The sequence below is a fragment of the Pinus tabuliformis genome, chromosome 9, assembly GCF_031772625.1.
Source record: "Pinus tabuliformis cultivar Carrire ecotype Pingquan chromosome 9, CPIR1, whole genome shotgun sequence".
In the NCBI taxonomy this organism is placed as follows: Eukaryota; Viridiplantae; Streptophyta; class Pinopsida; order Pinales; family Pinaceae; genus Pinus; species Pinus tabuliformis.
In genome coordinates this window covers 230,703,089-230,727,402 of record NC_142307.1, presented here as the reverse complement: position 1 = coordinate 230,727,402, position 24,314 = coordinate 230,703,089, and the positions used below count along the sequence as shown (strand labels likewise).

Genomic DNA, 24,314 nt, shown 5'->3' with positions numbered 1-24,314 from the left:
GGCACTGCGTTGACTTGGAGCTTATTCCCCTTGTTGTGGCATCCATCATGTGATTTTGCTTTTCAGGAGCTACGCGTACTTCAGTTGTGAAGCAAGTTAACACTGTCCCACACTCAAAAATTATTTGGTCCTTCAAAGAGCAATGGTCTCCAATAAAACCACCAATGGTGTGTAGTGTCTACGCCGATTTATATTTCTTTGTTGTAAATCATTTTCCTAATTTGACGGAGTCTCTGGCTACTTCAAATCAGTTGGCTTTACCAAAGCACGACAAAGTGGGCATGTCCTCTCCCTTTCGAACCATTCTGAGACACATTCCTCACAAAATATATGTTTATAACATAATAATATGGGAGTGTGCATTTTCTCCTTGCAGATTGTGCACAAGTCTCTAATAGCAAGAACCTCCTCTATAGTAGCATATGACCCATACCAGACTTCTTTGCGGGATAGTGCCTTCAATGCTGCAAAGAATGATTGCACCTTCTCCACAATTGATGTCAGCTTAAAGGTAAGGTACAACCCTGTTGTGAGAGATGAAAACATGCTACCATATTCTTTGTTCAAGAAGAAGCGATACCAAACAGGTGTAGGAAGCAATACACGATAGAGTAATAGAATGTATTCAACCAAAGTCAACATCTGGCCCTGCTTTCAATAGTTACGGCCTCAACTATTCTTATAATATATCAAAAGACCACATTTGAAAACTATTGCAGCTTGTCGCACCATTGTATCATTGACCACAATGATGAACAATGCATGCCAAAAGGGTGGTATTGTTTTTGGAGGAAGCATAACAAGTGGATAGAGTAGATCATCTCTTCTATACCACCAATAAACTCCAACCACATGTAATAAAAATACCAATATGATGCCAACGAGAATTGAAAATGAGTGGTTTAGAAACTCTTCAGAAGCCAACTATAACTGGTGCAAGAATCCCAATTGGTACAATAATCTATTGCATGGTACAGGAATCTATTGGGTGGTGCAGGAATCTGCTACACTATCCAAGAAGGTAAATGTAGGACCAAAGCCTATATAAAGGCATGATCGAACCAATTTTAAACCTTCAACATAAAAACCTTTATTAATAATGTTTTAATCCTAATAAAATAAGGGAAGTAACGAGTATTCTTGAAAATAATCATTTAGCCAAACAACAACATGAGAGATTTCGAGTAATAATAGGACAAAACAGAGGCCCAAAATATCCCCCTGCTGACCATCTTTCATGTCCTCATGCAAGAAAATATAGTATTGTCACTACCTTGCGAAAAATAAAAATAAAAACATTTATAGGCATTTGTAAAGATGTTCTTGCAATTATGTGTGATCACATTTCCTGCGCTAGATTAAGCTTTCTCTAGAAAACAGAGTATTTGTTGGACTCCTTATTTGTTTATACTGATTTCAAGAAAAGTTTCCATGGAAAAACTAAATTTCAAGGATGGTGTTATTACTTGAATAAAATAGCTAACTTTTAAAATTTCCAAAAAGGAAATATCTCGGAGGCATCCCTAATCAGAAGCTACACTTTAAAATCCTCATTGTAAATATGAGTGACATGATTTAAAAGCCATGGTGTTAAAAGTAGACATAGTAATACCTCCCCACAGTGACCATTTTATCATTATCCATGTATAGTTGAAGCTCCTCTTGTCTGTGAACAGTGAATTACCTGCACTAAGGGTCCCACGTCCATAAAAATCATTCCAAAAAGATAGAACTTGTAGGTATAACAACAGAAGGATTTTAAAGCCATTCTCGAAGAGTTTGATAATGAGTTCAAGGAAAGAAAAAACAACCAAGTAAATTATAGTGTAGAATTAACTTTAATACCACAGACATGGCCCTGCTGCTAGCAAGCGTCTATAGCCTCGACAAGGATACCTTTTAACCTCATGAAATTCTTGTGTCCCACCTATTAGATATAGACTCAGAGTTATTTAAGAGCATTTACCTTTTTCTCTTTTTAGAATTTAATTGAAGGCCACTCTCTTGGCTTGGTAACCAGATAACGATAATGCATTCACAAGAACTAACAAGAATGAACAAGCCGACTCGTGATGAGACTTCTTGTCTTCCAGCTTCTTCAACTGAAAGCCATTACCCTGGCTTGGTGACCAGTGTGGTAATGTCATTCTCCTTAGGACCCATGATCATAGTAGGTTGGCTCATAATGAGACCTCCTATCCCTCAATTAATTCGTTTATGTTTAAAACAAAATCTTTGATTATGATTAACCTCAGATAGGTTAATTAATAGGTGGGGAAGAAAATCTACTCCTTAAGAGCACAAGATGGCATGAAAAGTTTTTAATTACTATTCTTTATTGGTTGGTGATGCTACCCTAAAGACTTATTAAAAAGATTCATTGATTTGGTCAAGTCAGGGTTCTTTATGAAAGCTTATTATAGTTTTGTAGGCATGGTACACTGTAGGAGGTTTTTCACCAATCCCTTCAAAGAGGAACTTGAAAATATTTTATGGATGATAGTTTGTTAGAATAGGAAAAAGTATTACATGTAACTTATAACAATACCCTTCACTGACATATTAATCCATAATTAAAGTCACTTTAAAATATGAGGCAGTAAGTGTAAAGTTCTTCTGACAAGTCTTACCATGAGAGTGCATAGTAATAGAAATTTCAAAAGTTGCACTTTTAGGGAATCACAAGTTCAAGATTGTTGTTATACATCTTTATTCATTATTCTCATATTACCTTACCCTACGTTTAAGAAGAGAAAGATCACCTTTAAGTGTAGGCGTACTTCCAATGAAACCATGTGAGTAACAAAATGCTGATTATACTCACACTTAGTTTTAAATCATATACTTCAAGACATACCAAAGCGTGAGAAACCAATTGCTTCAATTGGCATGGTATCAAGAATTTATGAATGATGAGGAAATAAGGTGGGTTGATGACTGCTCGAAACCAGGATTTAATGGAATCCACATATTTATAATTCTCCAACAGATGCAAGTCTTCCACGGATTGATAGTCAATCTCCTTGAGGCACAAAGAATCTGGTGAAAGACAAAGATAAATCCCTCAAGTTCAGGCTCAAATATTTGATTTTTAAATTGACAAGAATGGTTGAGATATATTCTAGGGTTTTGAGCTTCAACAACATTTTGAGAATAAGTTCCAACAAAAGATTGCTCCTCTGGTGGTATTTGAGCTATATCTTCCTTGGGTAAATGTTCTGCAGTAATGGGGGAAGTTTCCAAATTCGTTCCCTTTCCCAACATGGAAGATGTGACATTTTGTTCAATAGTAGGAAGAATAGGTGTTTCAAATAGTTGTGCAACCTCATGGTTTAGATTAGGGTTTAAGGTATGGTTTGGGCTAGGGTTTCGATTAAGGCTTGGACTAAACTTTAGATTTGGATTGGAGTTAGGCTTTGAACTAGGTTTAGACCTAGGTTTTGGATTAAGACTAGGGTTAGGTCTAGGGTATGGATTAGGGTATGGACTAGGATTAGGGTATGGATTAGGGTTTGGGTTAGGACTAGGGTATGGATAAGGGTATGGACTAGGGTTTGGGTTAGGATATGGATTAAGGCTAGGATAAGGTTGCACATGCAATTGGGAACATGCAGTAGGATGACTTGATGGTGCATTGGAAAGAAATTATGATTGTTGTTGGTGCTCATATGATTGAATTTGCATGTGATATTTCCCTAGAGAGAAGGATCCAAACAATTCTTGAGGCCATGGAGATATCTAGCTTGAGGATAAGGGCCAAGGAGAGGGCCACTGCGACCATGAAGCAGGGCGTTCAATTGGAGGAGGATTAAAATTTTGCCATGAAACTGTAGGATTATAAACATGTTAAGGAGTCTACTCAGGATAATAAACATTATTCCAAGTATCAAATGGTGATGGGTTTTGAGTTATACCTGGTAGTCAATTTGATTCCTTACTTGATTTCCTGAGTGCCTTAGTAATCTTGGTAGTGTTGGGCAACGTTCTGTTAGATTATCCTCTTCACAAATTTTGCAAACCTTCAGGCTACTGAGTGGACACTTTCCAAAGTGTTTCTTTTTGTAGTTGGCGCAAAAGATAAGAAATGGTTTATCATCCTTCTTCTGCTCTTCCTGTAAATCATCCAATTTTGAAATCAAAGATTTAATAATATCATTTTTATGTTCAAGAAAAATATTAAAATTTTCACTTGTTAATTCTTTATTGGATGAATTTTATGTCTCTGTACCAGCATAAAAACTCTTCATTTGAATGATTCCTCAAAATACCATTTTCATGTTTTTAACAAGCCAACTAGTATATTTGTTAGCACATGAATAATGTATATATATGTATCTATATATATATATATATATATATATATATATATATATATATATATATATATATATATATATATATATATATATATATATATATATATATATACATATATATATGCAGGGGGTTCTTACAACACGAGAGAAAATGAGAAATCTTAAAGCAACGAAGATATGCAGGAAAGAAATAAATTCAAAGAACATAAAATTACAAGAGAAACTAGGTGACGGAAAAAAACCAAATGCAGCAAGTCACCAAGGTCAATCCCCTAAGCGCCTCCCCAGTAATGGAACCAAAATGTTAGGTGTGGTATAGGGTCTATAAATGTATCAAAATTTAATTGTCAGTCTGAATAGTTCATGAACTTTGAGACGCAACATTGTAAAAGCCAGAGAGAGCCCGTGGTAACCTGCAAAACAAATTCTAGTCTATCTTGCGCATTAATCTCGACAATAAATGAAATCATGCACTAAAACAGAATTCGAGATACACCGATCCAAACAATTAAAATCATGTGGGAAATAAAAGGAAATCTTGTATTGTTTAACAATGTGAAAGGAAATTCTAAGTACGAGCAAACAGAAGGCAAAGTGGAATTGGAAACAAAGCAGTGTTGGCACAATATCAAAAAGACTAGAAATGTTGGAATAAATTCATGAGCAAATAAAAAAACATTCTTCACTAACTCTAATTGCATCTACCTCTTTATAAAATTAACTTGAAAGCATTGGCAATATTTAATGTGTAAATAAACTTATGAAATAAATGGATTCAATATAGATTCCCTCGCCTTCCTTGTCCCTAGAAATAAATCTTGTAAAATTGTCCAGAAGTTTAAAGATGACTACAATGGAAAATAAACTTTATCGTTTTTCAAGCATGATGCAGTTTCCTTTTCATAAATGTCGGCTCTGCAAGCATCATGATTTTAAATGATAGATATATATAGTGATCTCTGCTTCTGAGTAACATATGGTTTCTTGTAAGAATATATTGAATAAATGCGTTAATACCTTGAAACCATGAACACTCAAGTTGATCTCAGGTTCTGGAATATAAATTAAACGGATCTGAATCAATTCAATGGTTTCAAGTTGCACATTACAGCTCATAAAGGCAAAGTGTCAGTGCATAAGCTTATCTTGTAAATTTTGAAGTTCTGAAGGGATGAAATCCTTATTTGATATAAGGAAATATTTTGAGTCCAAGAGCAATTTCTAATGCAGAAAATCAAATCAATATTGCATTCGAAAGGAAAACATTGTTGCCTGATTAAATAACATCAGTTTGAAGGAGGAAAGAGTCTGAAAGTAATTAAATCCTATGATAAGAATTTCATACAACAAATAATTATTTAAATAAAATTTAATCTAAAAGATGCAGAGCGGTGTCGAGCTCGTCTAGCGGCCAACCCAGCCAGCTCGCACCCTCTATTAGTAACCTGGTTCACACAAGAATTAAAATCATTAGATGCAACAAACAAATAAATAGAACACGACAATAAATGCTTCAATTAATATTTAAAATCAGTCTTTTACATTATGTAGACAAACACTTAACTCCAGTAACCAGGAGAAGTGATCCATTGGTTATAACTGTGTGATGCTACATCGAGACCAACTTCTCCTCCATTCTATGCATTCGTTCTGTGTTTGTGCGTGCCTATGCGTGTGTATCTATTGATCGATCTATTAATTGACTAACTCCCCCCTCTCCAGGCAGTCTCTTCAACTTATATATGGATCGAAATACAAATTAAGGCTTTTAACAGCCAATCAAAATACAAGAGGGGCAGATTGTGAATATTAACAATTTTCCAAGAATAAAATGGATTTTGTAACTAAATGTCGAAATAGGAATTGTTTTTGGAATGTCGTTCCTCTTTTCCTGGAATGATGCTGTGGGTGGACCAACTACTTCCTCGAATTTCTTGTTCAAATGAAATTAATTTCCTCATAAAACTAGGATCGCCTAAACATTTTATAATTCTAAAAATAAAAATGATGACTCTGCATTAGATGGCACAACGATGCATCATCACATTGGTTCTAAACCTATGCCATCACAGCAAGCGAGGACGATGGTAAAAATTCCCACATGTTTCTTTCTCACTTGGAAATGCATCATATGAGATAATCTGGTGTTGTGGTCAAGCTGGAGTCCAATAACAGATTCGACCCTTCCCTCTTTCATGGCATTGTGTTGACCTAGAGCTTATTCCCCTTATCGTGGCATCCATCATGTGATTGCACTTTCTGGGAGCCAAGCGTACTTCAGTTGTGAAGCATGTTAACATTGTCCCACACTCAATAAATATTTGGTCCTTCAAAGAGCAACAGTATCCAATAAAACCACCAATGTTGTGTAGAGTTTAAGTCAAGTAATATTTCTTTGTTGTAAATCATTTTCCTGATTTGATGTAGTCTCTGACCACTTCAAATCAGTTGGCTTTACCAAATAATGAAAAAGTGGAAATGTCCTCTCCCTTTTGAACCATTCCGAGACACATTCCTCACAAAATATTTGTTTATAACGTAATAATATGGGAGCGTGCCATTTCTCCTCACAGGTTGTGCACAAGTCTCTAGGAGCAATAACATCCTCTATAGTAGCATATGACCCATATTGGACTTCTTTGCAGGTTAATCCCTTCAATGCTGTGAATAATGATTGCATCTTCTATATAATTGATGTCAGCTTAAAGGTAAGGTACAACCCTATTGTGAAAGATAAAAATAGGCTACCATATTCTTTGTTCAAGAAGAAGTGATACCAAACAGGTGTAGGAAGCAATACACGGTAGAGTAACATAATGTATTCAATCAACGTCAACATTTAGCCCTGTTTCTAATAGTTACGACCTTGACTATTCTTATAAAATATCAAAATACCACATTTGAAAACCATTGCATCTTGCCGCACCATTGTATCATTGACCACAATGATGAACAGTGCATGCCAAAAGGGTGGTATTGTTTTTGGAGGAAGCATAACAAGTGGATACAATAGATCATCTCTTTTATACCACCAATAAACTTTAACCACATGTTGTTATAGAGATTTTTGGGCACTGCAACCCCAAGCATAAAATGTTCATAAACCAAGGGCTCTTAAGTCCCTAAAAGTGTTGTTCTAACCCCTAAAGGAACAAGGTCAACTGATTACAGCTTCTCCCAAAAGTTCTCCATGAAAAATTGCTCCAAACTAGTCAAAACAAGATCATTTCACCTGCTCCATAGGAAAAGTGCGTTGCATCTCACCTAAGTACACTCTGTGGGTGCGTTGCATTTCAAAAATCCCTTCTATGGGGTGCGATGGGCGAGAAGTGACAAATGACAGTGTCAATCCGCGAGGTGGAGAGGCATGGAATCTTCCATAAACTTCTCCTGTGACACTTGCCTCTCTGAATTCAACCAAGGATGAATAAGAGATCATCAATCTCCAAGTGGAAGCAAGAACTATCAGAGGGAAGAAACTAATCAAATCACAAGCTAACTCATCTCCCTTACAGATATCTATATATGGATCCCTCGTCCCAGAGATCCAGAGGCTAGAATTTTGCATCTTGTAAGGAATTGTTGTTGGTTTCTTGAGGCAACGTCATAGTGTTGGGTGATCTAAGATTTGCATGAGGTGAAGAAGGGCTCACTTACTGAGAGGATGATGCTGGGTCAAAACAACTGGTTGTAACTCTCTTGCCTCTTTCTTGATTATCAATAAAGCTATTCAAGTTTTCCTCCATACTCTTGTGTCATTTATGTTTTATGCATTTGTATGGTCAATTTACATCTGATCCTAGATTGTTTATGATAGTAGATCCATGTTCTTGTATAGTGTTATGCTGCTTTGATTCTACAGGTAGTCTGTGAATCTGGGTGTACAAGGAAGCAAGTAGCAAAGGACTATCAGAAGAGAGAGGAATCGAACTAGGAACCAAGCGCAAGACAGAGGTTGGTCTCCTTTATTCTTCTCTCATCTATATTTCATAAAGGAAAACGAAAGTAGCTTTACTTTGTTTGTTTCTAAGGTAGCTACCACACCTTAGTGGGATTAGTAGTTCTGCATAGACACTTTTCCCTGTAAAAAAATGGTGACTCCACTGGGGACCGACTAGGTTGTTTGTTTATCTACATTTGTTTACTTTATAAACTTACAGATGGAGCCTAAAGTCGAGCCAGGTAGCTTTCGAACTACATTTTCTATGCAAATGCAAATTAGATAAATTCCGCTTCAGTCAATCTTCGGGTTTTGTTTATGAATTAAACAACTGATTTACAAACTCTCTAATTGCCCTTGTGGTGGCTCTAGCAACCTCCTTAGATCTACCCATGTTGTTGATTTACTGATTACCACTTGCTCGTCCAAAATCCCTTAACTGAACTGCAAACTGTGACCCGGAACCCAAGCAAAGTCTCGTCTCTGGCCCAGTGCACTCTTTGTTCTGTGAATCTGAAATTCAGCGCACTTCCCAAGTGTAGTAGGTGCGCTGCATTTCAAATTCACTGTGTTACAGGTGTGCTAATCAGACTAGACATTGTTCCTGAATATTGGTTTATGTTCACTCTTTTCAGATCTATTCAAGAATTTTGCTGCCTGTAGTCAGTACACCTCTGTTTGAAACCCCTTTCCTTGCTCATATTCCGCCTCCATTGTGCAAAGAACTGTAAATGTTTTTGTGTATTTGTTGAGTCATTTTCAATTCTCCTTTACAAAAAAGTAACGTAATTGTACTGTCGTTTCTTGATTTGAAAGTGTCGCAAGTGTCGTTTTCAGTCATAGAAGAGAGTCTGATTGCTCTTGATAGTCGATTACCCTATTACTGTTGTATTTGATCTGAATTTGTAGTTTTTCTAGTGTCGAAAGCAAGTCTTCATTTCCAAATCGCAAAGTGTTGTCATTGTCTTCATTTTTTATTTTGAAAAGAAACTTGTTAGTAATTGTCGCTTGAAAGATAATTCAGATTTGCGCATTAGCTTTCTTTTTATCATTCACATATTAAGAAGGCTGAAAACAAATACATGCATGTGCATTTCCATTTAGACCGTTTGATTGGTTTGATTTAGGACAGTGCATATAGTGCGTGCTCTTTGCTCTTTGTTGAAAGAATTTTGTCTTTCTTTCCTTAGTAGCTAGGATTTTCATTGCACAAAGAAGATAAAAGATTGTTTATCACCTTAGCTTGCATTTTAGGAATTGTACATCTACATCACGCGGTGAACCTAAAAGGAAAATTTCTTAAGCAAGATCAACTATAAAATAAATTTAATGAATCTAACAACGCTTTGGAATCTAACGCACAACATCTAGAAGTCTAGGCTAGAGACATATTCCGACATCGTAAAGCCAGGTAACTGTTGTTCTCATTATTGGTTGGGTGATTCCTCCACTTTGAGACAATAAGTGCTAGTATGGACTTGTGCTCCCACGTACCGTCGAGTATATTTTGGGAGACCACAATAGGCTTAATCCTTTATCCATAGGAAGTCGTGTCTGCCGCCCTATCGATCGCAATGCACTGAACACAGCATTCAGGAAGATTGACTGTGGTACCGTAAAAAGTATTCTGCAGTTTTGCGATTGGTTTGGTAATTCCTCTACCTAGATTTCCAGAGTAGTCCCTTTCGTTCCTTTTCAGACTCCTTAACAGAAAAGGTCCATCTGAGCACTTGTCACTTCAGGCTCATTAAAAATCGAAGGTGACTAGAGTCATCTTTTGTTTTTCTCGACTCTTTAAAATTGATAAAACAAGTTGTGTCAAAAGCATCTAAAATTCATCTAATTCAGAAACATACTTCCCCTTTATTTTTAGTAGATCGAGTAATCCGAAATCGTGGAAGAAAGTCAATTGAAACCCCGTTGTTCGTGGAGGCTTACGAGTCAACCGTCTTTGTCTCCGGAATCGAAACTATTACGGACAAAGCGAACTCGTTTAACTGGTTCCAAATCTCCTTGTAAAGTTAGAACAAGTGTTCCAACAACATCAGAGACTCTGTTTACTCCAAACATTTCTCGTATCCCTGCCTTTACAGAATAATTTCAGCAGCCACCAAAGGACAGTAGTACTAATCCTAGTCTGAGGGTAAACACTTGTATCAGTGAACCAGTTCCATCTACAACCGGTTCGGAGAGTGTTGTTCCCCAAACATCTGTCGTTGCAGATTCCATACTTTCTTCGGCACCATAAATATTCTACGAACTTGACGGTCTACCTCTTCCACCTGGTCTGATTGCTATAGAAGAGATTCTGGAGGATCCTCCATCTAGTACTCCATCGCAATTTGGAGTCGGGATCACTCTGTATCCTTCTTCATCAGAAATTAGTCTACCGCCAGCGGAAGCTCCTGTAGAATCGCTATGTAATCTTTTGGATAGACTAGAAATGTCTGAACAACTGTCAACATCTAGGATTGGGTCGTCCGGCACAGCGACGACAGAACTTCTTGCTATCACTCTAACAATGTTCATCGGTATACCATTTGTCCCAACTAGCTCTCAATCGCTAGAAGGAGCCCACTCAGGGGCTATTTCGACAGTATGGTTAGTTCATGTTTGTTCATCCGGAATAGTATCCGGAAACTCCTATGTTGAGTCTCAACAAATTGATCCTTTGGGATGTCAATTTGGGAAGTCCATTCCTCAAGAAAAAACCATTCCTTTAAGTACCAGATTACCGCCGTATGGGGAGCAGTATACCCTTTCATTGTCCCCTCCAGGAGGACAGCCATACGAGAGTTCACAACAAATTCAGGTTATGCTGGAATTACGTCTAGTGGTTGGGTACTGATACTACCTCAACAACCAAGAGTTGTATATTCGATGCAACAATGTTTACCTATGTCAAATATACCAACTATGCTAGCTATTGTGACGGTGTCGCAAGTACAAGCGCTGCCTGTTGTATGCCAACCTCAGGTTTCTTAGGTTGTAATGCAACAGCCTCTTGACCCTGCAAATCAACCACAATCGCCGACTAGTGGAATGACACAGGTCCAAACGGGTACAATTACCCCTCATCTTGGTCAAACGGTTAGTATCAGACAACAGAACATGGCTTCACAACCATGGCTAGTGCAATACCAACAACCGCAATTCCAACCAGTATACCAAGGATCTAAGCAACAAATATTTGTAAATAGTGGGCAGCCGTATATTCAAAACGGTCAAAATCAACCATTCTACAATGGTCATGCCCACCAACCTTACCAAATTTACCAGCATCAAATGCATTATGTTGGCATGCAAAGACCAACTGCTCAGGCAATTCCATCTTATCCTGGGTATGCTTCACCTAACCTGAATCAACAGTTACCCTTCGTGGCAACTTTAGAGTTACCTGATTTAAATCGGTTAACAAACGATCCAATCGCTTACGCCCCTTGGTGGCCAGTGATTCTGTATAAACTTCCATCAGATATTCCTAAATTTAAGGGAAATCCGGGTGAAGATCCGTCGAATCATGTGATGACCTTTCATCTATGGTGTTCATCAAACACCCTAAACGATGATTCGATTAGGCTTCACATTTTTCAAAGGATGTTAACTGGTTCGGCAGCAAAATGGTATATCGAATTGCCCAAAGCTTCGTTTGACAACTTCAGTACCCTAGCCACAACCTTTCTAACCCATTTTCAGTTACTGATAAGGTACGAAACGGGAATGGAACTTCTTACCAATTTCAAAGAAACAACGGCCACTCACATATTTGATCATATACATGAGTGGCAACGTCGTCGTAGAATGGTAAAAATGTATGTTCTTGATCAGCTTTTCGTTGAATGGTTTATTAAGCCATTATTTCCTTCTATTACGGAAGATGTGGCAAAAGGGGGAGTCGTCACCGAAGAGCAAGTCATTGCTCGTGCGCAATATTTAGACTTGATTTATACTCAGTCTGGCACGCTCTACGATAAAATACCTGACGCTCCCAGACCGGAATTTTCGGTCCCCCCTCCTCCTAAATCAAACAATGACTCTCATGCCGGCGATGGCGTGATAGGTGCAACAGACACGAAATCGACAAAGGCTACATCTAAAAAGGCCCGTAAGATTTCCAGTCAAAATGCAAAAGAGGAACTTCTTGCCTCGGAAGTAAATGTCGTCTCGACAGATAAAGGCAAAGAAACCAAGCAACCAGGGGGCAAGAAGAAAAGCAAAGGGAAGAAGAAGAAACAGGAGGAATCATCACCTGAAAAATCTTCTACAAACCCTTCTGGAAATAGGAAACCAAATCATCCATGCTTTATATGCGATGAGGATCATTGGACAACAGATTGTCCACACAGAGCTGAGCTTAAAAAATTCTTCAATAATTCAAAAACCTCGGCAGTATTAACTGATCCATTTCCAAATCCAGGAACAAATCTGGTTGACAGTGGAAATGCTTCCCCATCTCAAGTGTTGATGTTGTCGGTTTCCAAAATAGCAAAATGATGCTTTGATATCGACAAGGAACAAAGATTATGGAATCCACAACTGTCGAACAACAAGGATAAAGATCAACCTAGTAGTTTGACAACAACTTCGATAGAAGTTGCTCCGCCCATCATTCCTGAGTTGACAATAAAACCGCCAAAGGGAGTAGTACACAAGTCGACATTTAGTCCTCGTGCTAGAGCAGCACAGCATTATAATATAGTGGAAGATTTGGCCCAATCTCTGTTAGGCCCCTATACTACTAGTGTAATCCCTTATTTTTATTAGTATAACCCACTTATTATATTGATGTACCCATGTAGTGCCCATATTGTTACTATTGTGCCCCATAGAAGCCCACTATTGTTATTATTGTGCCTTTATATTATTATTGTTAGGTCGGCTGGATTATATTGTGACTCCTTAGACTCCTATATATAGAAAGGAGGTTTTTTCATTTGAATCATCCAAGAATTGTTCATTTATGTAATGTAAAGGAGGTTGCCCCCTTGAAGAGGCTGAATTCTAAGGCGTTGATCTATCTTTTCTATCTTTTCTTGAGCTGGTTTCATAACATTTGGTATCAGAGCTTTGGATTCTAGGGTTTCGCTACTCCAAACAGGTCATCGTGGCATTTTCGCTATAACTTTTTTTCTGTGATGTTTCAAAAGTCGCAAAAAAAAAACCATTTGAGAAGAAATCGCGCTGAACCTTGGGTCTGAATTTCAGAGATTTTCGCACGATATTTTTGGAGAATTACATTTAAAACAGGTGACCTAGGGAAAATCGTCATAACTTTCTCTCTGGGGATCGGATTGAAATTTCGTAAGAAGGTACAAAAAGAGGACAGAATGTAGTTTTTTTGTATATATTTTTTGGATCCAAAAGTCGAAATAGTGACACGTGGCACTTCATACAAATTCGCTCTTCTGGAAAGGCCTATAATCAGGTCATATTGGGAGATTGTGCATAACTTTTTCTTAGAGAATCCAATTTGGATCAGACTAGTGGCATTGGAAAGAGGACACAGATGGCTATTATAGCTCACAAATTTAGAACTAGATGATTGGAAAGTACAGAATTACAGTCGTTTCAAGTTCGATCTCCTAAAATCAAGAAAACGCAAGATGAGGAAGTTTGATGGCAAGGATCCGATAAATTGGATACTTCAGATGGAGCAATATTTTGATCTACATGGTGTACAACTATTACAAAAGGTATGTATTGCATCTTCATATTTTGAACCAGATCAATTTTTATGGTACGAAGGGCTTTGTTCTCGTAAACAACTTGTTACGTGGTCAATTTTCACGGAGGAAATGATAGCACATTATGAGGATACAAAGAGCAACACCTTCTTTAGAGCAACACCACAACAATTGGAAAGAGTAAAAGGGCTTTGTGACATATTGGAAAGCAAAATCATGGAAACCAAGAAGCGTACCCCTCACAACTATAAATATGGAAGTGTTGTTTCTCCTAGCATTCCACAGCTTACAAGGGTTACACCACAACAATTGGAAGAAAAAAGAGAAAAAGGGCTTTATTACAATTGTGATAGCAAAAGCACTAAAGGTCATAATTGTGCTGAAAAGAAATTATTTTACATAGAATATGAAGAGGAGGAAGAAAAGGATCAAGAAACATGAAAAGAAGAAGATATATGCCAGGACCCCACCCCAAAGAAAGACGAAATGAATCAGACCATATCTTGTAAAGCATTGGCAAGAATTACCACTCCTCAAACTCTCAAGATAGAAGGACATATCAAGAAGAAAAAGGTGCAAGAATTGAAAGATCACATCAAGAAAGAAGAAATGAATCCAACCATATCATGTAATTCATTGTTCGAAATTATCACTCCTCAAACTATCAAGATAGAAGGACATATCAAGAAGAAAAATGTTCAAGAAGTGAAAGATCACATCGAGCATCAAGAAAAGAATCCGACCATATCTTGTAAAGGATTGGAAGAAATTACCACTCCTCAAACTCTAGAGATAGAAGGACATATGAAGAAGAAAAAGATTCAAGCAGTGAAAGATCACATCGAGCATCAACAACAAGTTCTCCAACTTTTAAAGGATAATGTCACTTCGGTGCAAAATCAAATGAAAAAACAGGTATATCAACATCGTAGTGAAAAATGTTTTGATGTAGGTGATTGGGTATTTTTACTGCTACATCTCAAGCAAGCTATTTATGAGAAGGAAATGTTGGCAATACTACATGCACTTAAAAAATGGCAACCTTACCGAATGGGAAGACTCTTCAAGGATGAGGATGTGGAATCATTGTTTTGTGCTATTTATATTATCCAACCAGATTAGATAAACGAAGCAAGGGAAGAATGGAAGAAGGGCGAAGAAGTATGGCCACTTATTCAAAAGTTGCAAAAGATCCCAATTCAAACAATATTGCCAGAAATTGAAGAGGAAGGAAAAACCATATTAGAACCTAGAGCAGTCACAGAAACAAGAACCCAAAAGCTATGAAATCAATCAATTTCAGAGTATCTCATCAAGTGGAAGAACTTACCCGCTGAAGATTCCACATGCGAGGATAAGAATTTTATACAGAAGCATCAAGAACTACTATGGCGTTGAGGACAACGCTTTTTGAAGGAGAGGGGCATGTTAGGCCCCTATACTACTAGTGTAACCCCTTATTGTTATTAGTATAACCCACTTATTATATTGATGTACCCATGTAGTGCCCATATTGTTACTATTGTGCCCCATAGAAGCCCACTATTGTTATTATTGTGCCTTTATATTATTATTGTTAGGTCGGCTGGATTATATTGTGACTCCTTAGACTCCTATATATAGAAAGGAGGTTTTGTCATTTGAATCATCCAAGAATTGTTCATTTATGTAATGTAAAGGAGGTTGCCCCCTCGAAGAGGCTGAATTATAAGGCGTTGATCTATCTTTTCTATCTTTTCTTGAGTTGGTTTCATAACAATCTCCATCCGCTATGTCAACACTTGAGGTACTGCAAAATTGCCCATCCCAAAAGCAGGCTTTATTATCAGCCATCAGTGGGATAGACCCAAAGGATTCCAATCTTGTGTCCTTCAAACATAAAGGATACGATCCTCAATTACCAGCTCAACTAGCTTTCCTCGTTCAAGTGAAAGCCCTCAACAAAGTTGTTCATCAAGCAATTATTGATGAGGGGGCATCTACATGTATTATGTCGATGAGTTGCTGGAAAACTTTAGGATCTCCAACCTTGTCGCGATCTTCGACAACATTAAAAGCATTTGACGGATGAACATATACCCCATATGGTATTCTAAGTAACTTGAAGGTTGAACTAGGAGGGAAAACAGTAGAAATAGATGTCGAAGTAATCGACGGAAACCTCGATTACAACATCCTACTTGGAAGACCATGGATATATGCTATGGCTGTTGTTGTGTCGACCTATTTTAGGAAGATTGCATTTCCCTTTCAAGGAGGGATTACAATCGTTGACCAACAAACCTTCCTCCCCAATGGTTCTCAAGTTACGGGAAGCATTCCAATGATCCATGGAAGCCCCCATTCGCTTCAAAATATCGTAGTAGGCCTACTAAAAGACCCTATATTAATGGGAACTTGTTCCCTTCCGCCTCCAACCAATCTGGCGGAAGTAGTGTCGGTAGGAACCTACAATATGATATCTTCGATTAAAAATATCTCAGAAAACGATATCAACATGGATCATGCGCAGGTATTGCCTCCAAGCCCAATAGAAATATTGTAGCAATCAATGTTCCTAGCATGGGAGGCAAACCCAAATCAACGCTCATCAAGCGTTTGGATATATAGGTCTAAGAAATATGGCACCCCTTCAGATCCTTGGTCGCGAGTGCATGACACCAACGAAGGAATTGTTCAATCAATGCTAATTGAAGGGGCAACCGTCGTTCCCTTCCTCCGGATTGTGAAGAAGATACTCCTGATGACCTTTATCATCCTTCAGTTTTTTATTTCCTATCAAATATTGTAAACACGGTGGATTCCGAGCGAAATTTTTCCAACATTGAAGAGACTATCGCCATAAATATCTCGACCAAAACAGATGTTGTAGAGAATATTTATGTTGGCAAATGTTGTTCTCCTTCAGAACTGGAAATATATAACGCTCTTTTTCGCGAATTCAGAGATGTCTTTGCTTGGTCATATAATGAAATGCCAGGCATTGACTCGAGTATCGTTGAACAAGAAATCAAGATGTATCCAGATGTCAAACTAGTATGACAACGGCTACGGCAGGTGCACCCCAAGAAAGCCGCAGCCATCAAGGCAGAAGTTGAAAAACTTCTCCATGCTGGTTTCGTTTACCCGGTTTCTCTAACCGATTGGGTATCGAATATTGTTCCTGTTATGAAAAAACAAGGAATGATTAGAGTGTGCGTCGATTATAGGGATGTAAATCAAGCTTGTCCAAAAGACAACTACCCTACACCCTTCATTGACCAGATAATTTATGAATGCACCGAATGTGAAATCTTTTCATTTATGGATGGATTCTCTGGGTATAATCAAATAAATATCCGCCCATAGGACCAGTCAAAGACTGCATTTATTTGTCCGTGGGGCACATTCGCATATCAAAAATTACCCTTTGGTTTAAAGAATGCAGGGGCAACATTTCAGAGGGCAATGAATTATGCCTTCCATGACATCAAAAACATCGTTCAACCATATCTTGATGACCTTCCGGCTCATTCGCGAAAGCGGACTGATCATCCGCAGCATTTAAGAGCGATATTTCTACGTTGCCGACACTACAAGATACGACTCAATCCACACAAATGTGTGTTCTGTGTCAGTTTTGGTCGTTTACTTGGCTTTGTAGTCTCGAAAGACGGGATTCATCTCGACCATGTAAGGTTCAGGCAATCATAAATTTGCCTCCACCTTCGAATTTGCTTCAGATTCAGAAACTCCAAGGGAAAGCAAACTTTCTAAGGAGGTTCATTCTAAATTACGCTGAACTTGCTAAAGGTTATACTTGTCTATTGAAAAAGGAAGTTCCCTTCGTTTGGGATCAGGTCAAGCAAGCTTCCTTTGATGCTTTGAAAGACTCCCTAATGAAAGCATCATTAATGTACGCTCCTGATTATCAAAAATACTTTAACCTATATCTCGTTGTAGCGGATACAACCATCACAATGGTTTTAGTTCAAGAAGACAACGGAATTGAACATCCTATATATTATTTGAGTAAGAACTTAAATGATACAGAAAGCAAATATTCTTATGTTGAAAAGCTAGCGATTGCAACTGTTCAAGCGATACAGAGATTTCGACACTATGTCCTCTTTCGGAAAACTACCATTCTATCAAATTGCAACCCCATGACACATATATTGTCGCGACAGTTGCTGGGGGGAAAATATTCAAAATGGATAGTGATTCTACAAGAGTTTGATCTGGAATTTGTAAAATCCAAGTCAAAGAAAGCCCTGGTTTTCGCAGAATTATTATGCAATCTCCCATCGTCGTCCAACAATGAAACATCCGAAGAAACGATCGTGGACAAAAATTTGTTTCTGATATCTTCAAGCAATATGTGGTATGGGGATATAATCATTTATCTCCAAACCCAAAAATATAGGCCCAATACCTCCCGCTCCGAACAAAAACGTATTCGATACCAATCAAAAGACTACATGATCATCGGTGATACACTTTACCGTCGTGGTGTCGATACAGTTCTACGGAGGTGCCTCACCCATGAGGAGGCCGAAAAAGTCTTGAATGATTTCCATTCAGGCGCGTGTGGGGGGTATCAATCCGGTTACGCTATGGCGCAAAAAATTTTATGAGCAGGGTACTTCTGGCCAACAATGTTCAAAGATTGCATAACTGCAGTCAGAAGTTGCCATGCCTGTCAAATTTTCGATAGCAAAACCAGAATACCACCCACACCTCTACAGCCAATAGTTGTTGTTGGGCCATTCGCCAAATGGGGCATCAATTTCATGACATGTAACCCCACCTCGACTGGGGGGCATGGGTATATCATAGTCGCAGTTGACTATTTTACCAAAAGGGCCGAGGCGATGCCTACATTAGATAACACTGGTGAAACATCTGCCCTCTTCTTTTTCAATCATGTAGTCGCCAGATTTGGCGTCCCACAATCTATAGTCACAGATCATGGATTGCATATTCGCAATCACATGATGGTCGAATTAGCTGCCAAATTAGGGTTGTCTCACGACATCTCTACTCCATATTACCGGCAAGCCAACGGAAAAGTTGAATCAATCAACAAGATCTTGAAGTGCATGCTGCAAAGGATGATTGGAGTTCATAAAAGAAGTTGGCATCTGATCCTGTACTCAGCATTGTGGGCTTACCGAACATCGGTAAGGAATGCGACAGGGTTTACACCTTTCCAACCAGTGTATGTCCTAGAAGCAATCTTTCCTGTTCAGTGTGAAATCTCATTCCTCAAACTCGCAATCGACCTTCCCCCCGGGACTTCAGAAGAGGAGGCTCGTTTCTTGGAACTAATCCAATTGGATGAAACCCGTCGTGATGCCGCTTTGGCTAACGAAGCCCATAAGAAACGAGTCAAGGCGGAGTTCGACAAGAATGTCAAACCCTGTGTCTTCTCAGAAGGTGACTTGGTCTTGCTTTATGACCAAGAATCCGATAAATTGGGGGCAGGTAAATTCAAGTCTTTATGGATGGGCCCCTATATTTTTAGGCAAGTGTTAACAAAAGGAGCCTACAAGTTAATGGATTATGACGGGATTCCACTGGCACAATCTCGTAATGGGTTGTACCTTAAGCATTACTATGTGTGATTTGGTGTGGTAACCTATATGCTTTTGTTACATTTTTGTTTTCACCAAAGTATTTGTTTTGGTCAAGTAAATCCACTTTTTACATTTTCCACAGATGTCGAACCTATTGGAATCTTTTGTTGGATATGCCGACGGAGCAAGTCGTAGTTCGCGAAACCTATCTTCTGCGGCCTGGGCCATTTTTGACCCAAGCGGCGAGTTGGTAAGTTTCAGAGGGGTATGCATTGGTCGATCAACGAATAACATCGCTGAGTATAGCACGTTGATAGAACTTCTCTCTGATGCCATCACACATGGCATACGCCAACTGATTGTCAGGCTAGACTCACAACTTGTCATACTACAACTCACTGGTATCTACTCTGTCCGAAATCCATCTATTTATCACATGTTCCTAAGGGTTACAATTTTGGAAAGGCAATTTGATTTTATTCAATATCAGCATATTTCCAGAATCTTAAACACATTAACTGACTCATTGGCAAATTATGTGTTAGATAGACATTTGCAACATTTATAAAAGAAGCATTTCATCAATATTTGCATTTGGATCATGTAAGTTAACCAAAATAAAACTCCAAAAATCAAAAATATATATATAACTGTTTAAGGTTTACACATAATGTTCTGTAACCAAGACAAAATCGTTCAAATGAACCAAAACTCAAAACGCTAGGGGGCACCCTAGTCTAATGATGCTCGTGATAACAAGTCACAGCCTGTGCAATCATGCATAAAAGCTTATTCCATCGTCTTGGCACTTTTGAATTCACTCGCATAACCCCTTGTTGCATAAGCATTATATGGTTATGTTCCTGCACTCTTCGACGGTGTTCTTTGAATTCCTTCTTCAGACAGGCATATGATGTGGCACCTTGGAAATAATGAGTGTCTATTATTATACGAGACAAAATGCTAGTTGGCATAGGGGAAACAAGCTATGGTTGGGCCCGTGCTTTTGGTAGTGCCCTTCCCTGCAACATCAAAGTGGTGTAGGGGAATAGGTCCATAGGTGGGCAAGGCGGAACGGAAACACTGAAGTAAGGGAGGAGGAAAGGGAAAGGAAGGGGTTGTATCATGCATGCCATACCATCTGGCCCCTATAAGTTAATAGTTGTACCTTGTTTCTCCTCCTAATTGCTTCATTCAGTAAGTGATCTAGGTAGGGCTAATAGGTGCTAGGTCTTCCGGTGGGTAGGTCTATTGATGGCGGCCCTGCCTTGAAGAGGACTCGAACCTCCACGCTCTTAAGCACGAGATTTTGAGTCTCGCGTGTCTACCATTTCACCATCAAGGCTCTTTATCAAATGTTATCTGCCTGATCTGAAAGGTTGAGCTCACCAGAAAATTGAGTGCATCTATTAAGGTCCCTAAACCGGAGTTTGAATCATTGGGAAGGCATTTGAACCTGCCTCTTGACTGATTCTCTACTGCCAGAACCGCATTCCATTGGCACGAAAATGACCACGCTTAGGCGCGAGGAGGGATTCGAACCCCTGACACCGTGGTTCGTAGCCACGTCCTCTAATCCTCTGAGCTACAGGCCCCGTCTCCGCTGGATTCGTTCCCAGGAAGGAGTCCCTGGAAGAAGTTCACGAAATCTCTTTTTCTCAAAATAGCGTAATTACATATATCGAGTCATGGTTGGATTCGAGAGCGTAATTACATATATAATATATGCATTGTCTTCTAAAGTGTAATTACGTATATAATAAAGCGTAATGACATATAGAATTCATGACCAGCAGCCACTGACTTATTGGCGTAGTTGGTTAGGTAATGATTTAGCGATAGCCAGAGATGCCAGTTGAGGCCGGAACTCCTCAACCCAAATATGCTTTAAATAGATTAAAAATTACAAATTTATCTTATCTGGCCCAGACCCCAGAAATCCATCCACCATATAGGTTGTGGGTAGCCTGGAGATCATCCATTATATATGTCCCACTGCAGCCAAATGACTATTTACCCACCCACCCCAATCCCCGGGGAAGGCACTAGTCTCGACCAACGGGAGAGGAATGATGGCATAGTGCAAGTGGATCTACTGGTACTGCTTCACCGACTTCTGGATCAACACACCAGTAGTATGTCGCTGCAACCTCAAAGGCAGCTCGTCAGTCCTCACATCTGGAATACCGAGAGTGAGGCCCTCGACCTTATCCTGTAATGCTGAAAGAGTCTCGTCCACATCGAGGTCGCGAAGGATAGCCCTTCCAACAGTATCTCCTGTTGGGGCGGCAGCTAGCACTCTCAGGCGTACTACTAGCTGAATAGGACCGACATCTGCATGAACACATGAGTTTTGATTAGTCTTGACAGAATAAAGCATGAGGACATTATAAAAGAAAAACGATAAACAGGAACATGGTCAAAGAATTTACCAATGGCACCCCATTGTTCGTCAGCCGGCAGTACCAAATCTGGGTCACCCCGGAAGTCCATACCAGCATATGGATACTCGGAATAGACCATCTCCTAACGATCAAACCACCCAAAGAAGGTATCAGAAAAGGAAATCTGAGACTGACCAGCATGCCTAGACATATGTTCAACCCATCTCTGCATACGTGGTTTAGTCGGTGGAGGTAAACTGAGTGCAATATACTGTGGCTGCATCAGTGGTATCATTTCCAAGGCGAAGGCAGTCAAGATAGAACCATATCCAAAGTTCTTCAGTCTCCCACTCTTCACCTTGGTCAATTGTTCTTTCATCACAAGGATTATTGTGTCACACCAGTTGAACACCTTCAGTTGGAGACATTCCAAGGCATACTGCATATAAGAACGGTTGGCCACATGAAGAGCCGCACCACCAGCCATCCTACCAAAAGTGAACAGAATAGTCCTCAAGGACCTGTCAGTGAAATCTCGGATGATGATCTTGCCATATTTACTCAGATGAGATCCCTCTCTGCAATACCTGCGAACATAATCTCTCACAGATTCACCTCCTCGGGTCGAACCTGATAAAGAGATGGGGGCACCCCACCTTGATAAGCCGGTCAAAAAATAGATGTCCACTACAGTCAAGTGGATGGATTTGCCCCTAATCTAGAACACCTGGCTGGTAGGATCCCAAGCATCGAGAAAATAATGCTGCAAGTTTATTTGTTGTCTCATGCTAGAAATGCAGAAAAACTTCAACAAGCCATAGTTCCGCAATGCATTTACTGTAACCAGATCATGTAAAGCAAGCATTTCCTCTTCTTCATGCTCACGATCTCGCCATGTATTATGTAATAGTCATCTTGCTCCAAAAATCTCTGAAAACAAACAAGAGAAGAGTTAGATCTTGATTTGGTGAGAAACAGACAAAATTTCCATCAAAAAACTGTGCATAAATTTCCTTCCTTGCGCTCATCGCACCTACAATAGTGTTATGGGTGTGTTGCATGTCAGTTAGCCAATAGACAGGCTAACATCCAATGCACCTTTCAATACACAAAGGGTGCGATGGAGCTAGGGCAAGTTTTTCAAACCCCAAAGGCTCAAAAAAACCAGAAATCAGGCTCAGAATGCAAAATGGAAATCATGAAATGAAAGAGCTCAGGTTTAGCTCCTACCTGGTCCAGACGGTGCCGAAAATTGTCCACAGAATCTCCCGAAATCAGCTAATGAAAATCAAGGGGGGGAAAACACCTCCAAAGCTCCAACAAGCTAAAGTTCAAATGAAATGGTAAAATGAGAGGTAAAAGAACTTTTAAATTACTTTTTATGTAATTCGAGTAAAAATTAGTGTTCTAACTCATTTTTTAAACATATATTGTTCATTTCTAACTAGTTTGATGAAGCAATTGAGCATGCAGTACAATCTTTGAAAGAACAAAGCTATTTATGGTAAAGTCAAGAAATGACTGTTGTATCGAGCAGTTTTAACGTGGACTTCATGCTCGTTAAAAAATAAACATAAGCAATGAGAAAATGTTTCCCCCGGCGTTTAAGCTCAATAAAAAATGAACCAATTCCCAGTAAATAACCATCGTGAATGTAGTACTTCAGCCTTTAAAGCCTTGGTCGTGTTCCCATCATCACCTCCACTCTGTATCGGCCAATCATTCACCTCCATTTGATTGTTTACCCCTTTTGAGGAATAGCTACGAAGAGTGATCCCGCTAGCCATCATTGTAACACTACCATGATTGGAAAATTCCAAGCCTTACCTGGAATCAGCTGCTACCCAATTTTATCACTCGTTCCTCAAAGACGAGTCTCCTTTAAGCTCTTTTCAACTGACTCGTAAAATATGAAAAGATTGCCAAGCCATTGGCCTCTCTAGCTCGTTAAAAGGACCGAAAGTGTTATCCCTCCTTTAGATTTTAATCTTTTTGGAACTGAGGGATTATTACACAAAAATATCAAGCGCTTGTTTTGTTCGGCTCGTTAAAAGTATCGAAAATTCATCCCTTCTGCATTGTTTTATACTTTTTCGGACTTAAGGGATTAGATGACGAAAAAGAATTTTTGGAGTTTCCTTTACGTCTCTTTTCAGACTCTCTAAAATTGAAAAGGACCGAGTTATCTTTGGCGTTAAACTCGTTAAAAACCTAATAGTGACAAACTTGTCCATAGCAGACAAGAACGAGTTTCACTATCGCTAGGCTCGTTAAAACATAGCGATGGGTTTGCCCAAAGGGAAAATTATAGAACAAGCATATGTTATCCTCCTCAAGCTTGACAAAAATAAAGAGGTACTGGTCAGCAATGACTGGGGAAAAATTGGGAAGAAAACTTGAAGAAACTTTGTTAGTAGCAAGTCGCTCTTGAA

At 39.0% G+C, this 24,314-nt stretch overlaps 1 protein-coding gene, 1 non-coding gene and 1 pseudogene across 2 annotated transcripts; all 3 read right to left on the bottom strand.

Annotated features, from left to right (window-relative positions):
• Positions 1-237: 237 nt before the first annotated feature.
• Positions 238-1,768, bottom strand: LOC149148030 (uncharacterized). The gene is given in 2 exon segments (XM_089442049.1): positions 238-924; positions 1,685-1,768. Coding segments are annotated over 2 exon segments (771 nt in total).
• A 4,928-nt stretch (positions 1,769-6,696) lies between these two features.
• On the bottom strand, positions 6,697-7,368 carry LOC149148029 (uncharacterized; annotated as a pseudogene).
• A 13,394-nt stretch (positions 7,369-20,762) lies between these two features.
• TRNAL-CAA (transfer RNA leucine (anticodon CAA)) lies at positions 20,763-20,843 on the bottom strand. Its single transcript has one exon. It is a non-coding gene; the product is annotated as a tRNA-Leu (tRNA).
• Between the last annotated feature and the right edge of the window lie 3,471 nt (positions 20,844-24,314).